The sequence below is a fragment of the Aplysia californica genome, unplaced genomic scaffold (genome assembly GCF_000002075.1).
Source record: "Aplysia californica isolate F4 #8 unplaced genomic scaffold, AplCal3.0 scaffold00449, whole genome shotgun sequence".
NCBI lineage: Eukaryota > Metazoa > Mollusca > Gastropoda > Aplysiida > Aplysiidae > Aplysia > Aplysia californica.
Window position 1 is genome coordinate 381,209 of NW_004797719.1, and position 5,510 is coordinate 386,718.

Consider the following 5,510-nt stretch of genomic DNA (forward strand, 5'->3'; position numbering starts at 1 on the left):
AGAGAGAGAGAGAGAGAGAGAGAGAAAGTGAGAGAGAGAGAGAGAGAGAGAGCGAGAGAGAGCGAGAGAGAGAAAGAGAGAGAGAGAGAGAGAGAGAAAGAGACAGAGACAGAGAGAGAGATAGCTAGCTACACACACACACACACACACACACACACACACACACACACACACACACACACACACACACACATACACACACACACACAAAGACAAAAACAAAATCAAAACCGGAAATCATTCGCCATTCTGTCCTCAGATTTCCGAGTGTGGCGTTTCAGCAACTTCCGGCTGGACAGCGGCTACCCGCGGGTTTGGACCAATGATCACAGCCATCTGCCGTCTGCAGCCTTGACCCTCAACCTCAACGGGAACTCACAAGTGTTTCTGTTCGGCGTAAGCTCTAACTTTTTATGGTCGCTTTTAAGGACAAGCGGGCTAACCCAGATTTCGGGGGTTTCCAGAAATCTTGACCTACACCAAAAGTGGGTATTGCCGTACCTATAGGAGAAGTTTGGTTTAATTGGTGTGTATATTTCTTGGGTTATAGAGGGAACTCTCCTTGTCTTTTTAAGAAACTGAAAAAGGGGCAAAACTTTATCTTCGATTTTCTTATAACAGCATTTTTTTTCCTTAATAGCCTTTTTGTGCTTGAAAGCGACTGTATCTATCTATACATATTATATTTGTGAAAGTTTGTCACTTTGGCCGCCTAAAACTTCCGAACCATTTACCTTTCGAATTTGAAAAAATTAAGTGTGGTTCAGAATCATTTAAAAGGGAGCACAGTTTTATTGAAGAGTCTGAGATCACTGTAGTTTAATTTTCAGTTTTTCATTCGTTTTGCTCGATCTAGATTCTTATCTTCGGAAAGTCCGTCTTCTAAGACGCCATTGTAAACAAGTAAGGTTTCCGTTCACTAGCCGTGCGTACTTATTCCACACCTTTGAAATTTAGGAGTGTACAACAACGAAAACGGAATAGAGAATCAATCTATACATCTATTATATATTCGGCAACTTGGAAACACAAGTGTCACTTTTCTCTCAAGATTTATTGCTTCATTCTGGTAGTGTAAATATAGTAGGCCAATGACTTTCAATTGATGTTTATGAACCGATCATTCCTTTCATCGAAAGGGGGCTCTGCTAGTATTATTATATTTGTGTGACTATGTTATAGACAGCGAAATATCTTGTCAGTGTGTAAGTGTTTGAGCTCTTCTTCAGCTGCTTGCACTGTATGCTTCCCGGGAAGCTGAAAATGTTTCTGAGTGGTCTACGTTCTGCTGGGGTAATAATATAGTGTAAAGCGCATAGAGCTTGCTGTTGAGCGGGGGTATGCGCTGTACAAGCCATCTATTATTATAGTATTTGTACGTTTCGGGGGGGGGGGGGGGGGGTTGAATAAGTCAAAGCTCTTCTAGATCCAAATTGGACCGTTTTTACACTGCACGTGACTCCAAGACTTAGCTTAGTTAAGAATCGCAAGAGAAGAGCAAAAAGACGGAAACAAGGCAAACGGCATACACTGCCAAAACCGTTCTAAAGCGGAAGGGGGATAATACATATTTTCCAATTCTCAACAAATTTTATATGTGAGGCAGCGTGGTGGATTCAGGCTCTCGTCAAAATAATAAAAGTGAAGAAACTTTCATTTTCCCGCAGGTTTGTGAATTTTTATCAAATTGTTGTTTATTTTTTGGCTAAACGCCTTTCATGCCCTTTAAAAAACTCATTTCTGTGTGAATTTGTCTGAAAAACGTTGATTAAAGGCACAAAAAATGTAAATTTTCAGTTACCACGGACTCTTAAGCTTAGGAAATAACTAAACTTTGGCGGCCATTTTCTCACTAATTTTACCTCTGAAAACAAGTGACCCCCACCTCTTTCTTTCGCAAATATCTCGACTTGCATTCAAGATAAATGGATATTTTTTTCATCCAAATAAAGACAAGTGAACAAGCTTAAAGATGACACCATTAAATCTACATGCCCAAAAATTGACGAGAGCCTGATTCCACCACGCTGCCTCCCATATACTGAATTATCTCCCTTCGACAACAACTATTCAATAATCCTTATTGGTTTTATAATGTGTCAGGACACCGCGGTATGTAGGAGCTCGTCAGTATTTCGGGTATAGGGGATATAATGATTACATGGTAGTAGTTTGGTTTCGTTGCTGTGTATTATTTGTTTGGTTACAGAGAAAACTCTCCTAGCCTTTTAAAGAAATTGAACAAGGGTCCAAAAACTTTACCTTCGATTTTCTCAAAACTGCATTTTTCAGGATAGCCCCCTTGTGCTTAAAAGCAACCATATACCATTATATTAATGTATTATACGTGACTTCTGGAGCCCCAAGTTATTTCTTCCTAGAGCGGTTAAAATCCAGCGAGTATGAGCAGCAGTTGTCCAAGACAAACGGGCATTCGGGCTACGAGTGTTAAGTACATTTGATTGCTAGAGCACGTCTTCTGCTTAAATTTGTAGTCTTAACTATAATTTCTCTACAACGACACTATCGCCACAATGCCATCAATAAATTGGTCCAAACGTTGCTTTTTCCCCCCTGCAGCATGACCACTTCTGGGAGTGGGACGTTGTGAGGGAGAAGATGGTGCCCAACTACCCACTGTCCCTGGCCAAGTACTTCCCGCACGCGCCTCTCTTACCTGATGCTGCCTTCCTGACGTCGCACGGGAACTTCATCTTCTTCAAATACAGCGGGTAAGAAGAGTGTTAGAGTGTGTTTTGGGGAGAGGTGGAGGGAGAGAGGGAGAGGGAGAGGGGGAGGGAGGGAGGGAAAGAGAGAGAGAGAGAGAGAGAGAGAGGGAGAGGGGAGAGAAAGAGAAGAGAGAGAGAGAGAGAGAGAGAGAGAGAGAGAGAGGGGGGGAGAGGGGTGATAGAGGGGGATAGAGGGAGAGAGGGAGAGAGGGAAAGAGAGAGAAGAGAGGGAGGGGGGATAGAGGGTAATGTGGAGTTCTTGGTATCATCTGAAAGCTGATTTATTTGCCTTGTTGCTTCTAATGGAATAAATATCCATCTATCTTGAATAGAACTCCAGATATTTGAGGTTTCAGTGGGGAAATTAGCGAGAAAATGGCTGCCTAAATGAGGTTCTTCCAATAGTTAGAGAGTCTTTAAAAACAGAAAAATGACATATTTAGTGCCTTTAATCAATGTTTTTCAGTAAAACTCACATGGAAATGTGTTTTTATTTAGACAAAAAGGGGTTGAGCCAAAAAATAAACATTCGATAAAAATTTCCAAAGTGGCAGAAAAATGCCTGTTTCTCATATTTCTGTATTTTGACGAGCGCCTGATTTCACCATGTGAGCGGTGGAATCACGCTCTCGTCAAAATAATCAAAGTGCAGAAACTTGCCTTCTTCCGCAGGTTTGTGAATTTTTATCAAATTTTTGTTTTTCGGCTCAGCTCCTTTCATGCCCATTAAAGAACTCATTTCTGTGTGGATTTTTCTGAAAAACGTTGATTAAAAGCACAAAAAATGTAAATGTTCAGTTACCACGGACTCTTAATTAGCAAAGGAAATAACTAATCTTTGGTGCTATTTTCTCACTAATTTTACATCTTACAACAGGTGACCCCCACTTCCTTCATTCACAAATATCTCTACTTATATTCAAGATAAATAGATATTTTTTTCAACCCAAAAAAAAAAAGAAAAAAAAGACAAGTGAACAAGTTTTAAGATGATACCAAATAACTCTACATGCCAAAAATTTGACGAGAGCCTGATTTTACCCTGCTGCCTCACATATTATTCTTCTTCCCAGGTACAAACGATTGGAGCACAGGCGCGAGAACTCGCCCACTCTCTCTCTGGGACCAGACCTGTTCGGTGACGTCTGCAAAGGGTCAGCCACTCTAGGAGCGGGGGAACAGCGCCCCCTGTTTGTTGACCTCATGACGTCACGAGGGTCACAGCAGCTGCGCTTGTCTCCCCTGGTGTGGGCTTTGGTCAACAGGAGTTATTAGCTGGCGTCGGCAGCCAAGTGGTTAGGCAACCGGACTCGTAATTGTGAGATTGTGGGTTCGGGGGTTCGAGCCCCAGCTCGGTCCGACGTTGTGTCCTTGGGAAAGGCACTTTACACGAACTTCCCACTTGGCTCGATCCTCTCGGAGACGGACGTTAAACTAGGAGGTCCCGCCCCTTAAATAACCTAAGAGTGTTGATAGGGGCGTTAAACGCATACCATTTTTTTCAGGAGTTATTACTTGATCGCTTTTAATTAAGCACAAGGGGGCTAGCCCGAAAAATGCAGTTTCGAGAAAATCGAAAGTTTTTTGCCCCTTGTTCAGTTTTCTCTGTAACAAAACACCAATGAAACCAAACTTCTCCTTTAGGTAGGGCAATGCCCACTCTTGGTGTAGGTCAAGATTTCTGAAAACCCCCGAAATCTGGGATAACCCTCTTGTCTTTAAAAGTGACCAGTTGGAAAGACAACTGGACATCGTTTGAATGGCTCTTTTCATTAAGCTGATTTGCGTCTATGTATAGAATGTAGACAGATTCGACTGCTCAGTCTAAAGCCCACCACTCACTCCGCAGTTAAAAGGGTGCGCCGCCTGTCTTGAGATGGTCTCAAGACCAACTGAACGCCATCTCAAGATGATCTCAAGACAATCTCATCCCCCAAAATCCGGACTGTTCAGTTAAAAATCTCAACAAACCATGAGATCGCGTGAGATCGCTTGAATTCAGAACGAGCCTGAAAATTATCTGTCGGATCGGAGATCAGGGTACTTGACGCCAAAAATAAAAAATAGAAACTTGCAAAGTCAATATTTTGCTAATCTGACTTCAAAATCTTCATTAGCGTCAAATTGTAGTTAGATTTGATACGACACACAGCTATCAAACGTTTGATGTAGCAATGTCAATAAATTGTCATTTGCGTGAGCCAGCTAGTTTTTTTTTTCAAAGACAGTATGTGGTTGAATTGTATTGAATGCTGAGGAAGAATCAACGTATACGAGGGTAATTTTTGTTGATTTTTTCCTCAGTATTCAATACAATCCAACCGCATTTTGTCTTTTAAAAACAGTTGAGTCAGTTGTTGTCATTATATTGCAACTTGGGTTCTGGAATTTTGACAGGCAGACCACAATCTGTTAATCTGAACAACACAAAATCTGAGACAATCCTGCAAGAACAGACAGATAATATAGAAATTCATTTGTACCAACTGCAGTGAGGTTACTGAACACACAGTGCTACAAATGAAACAAAGAGAGAGAGAGAGAGAGAGAGAGAGAGAGAGAGGGAGAGAGAGGGAGGGAGAGAGAGAGAGGGGGGAGAGGGGGGGAGAGAGGGATAGAGAGAGAGAAAGAGAGAGAGAGGGAATGTTTACGGGCGGGTTGTTTCGGCACGTGAGACAGGTATTTTTCCATTGTTCTTTTTTGTTGTACGCATGTGTGAGTGCACACATCCACTGCTATTGTAAACGACCATTTTGATTATCTGCTGGCCTGTGTAGTGTG

At 41.9% G+C, this 5,510-nt stretch overlaps 1 protein-coding gene across 1 annotated transcript in view; it reads left to right on the top strand.

Moving 5' to 3' along the window:
* Positions 1 to 4,004, top strand: part of LOC101845711 (matrix metalloproteinase-14) — a 15,518-nt gene extending 11,514 nt beyond the window's left edge. Inside the window, exons 6-8 of the mRNA XM_005105043.1 lie at positions 260 to 396; positions 2,581 to 2,732; positions 3,803 to 4,004. Coding sequence (XP_005105100.1) covers positions 260 to 396; positions 2,581 to 2,732; positions 3,803 to 4,004 — 491 coding nt within the window. The remainder of the gene's footprint in view (positions 1 to 259; positions 397 to 2,580; positions 2,733 to 3,802) is intronic.
* Positions 4,005 to 5,510: the final 1,506 nt, after the last annotated feature.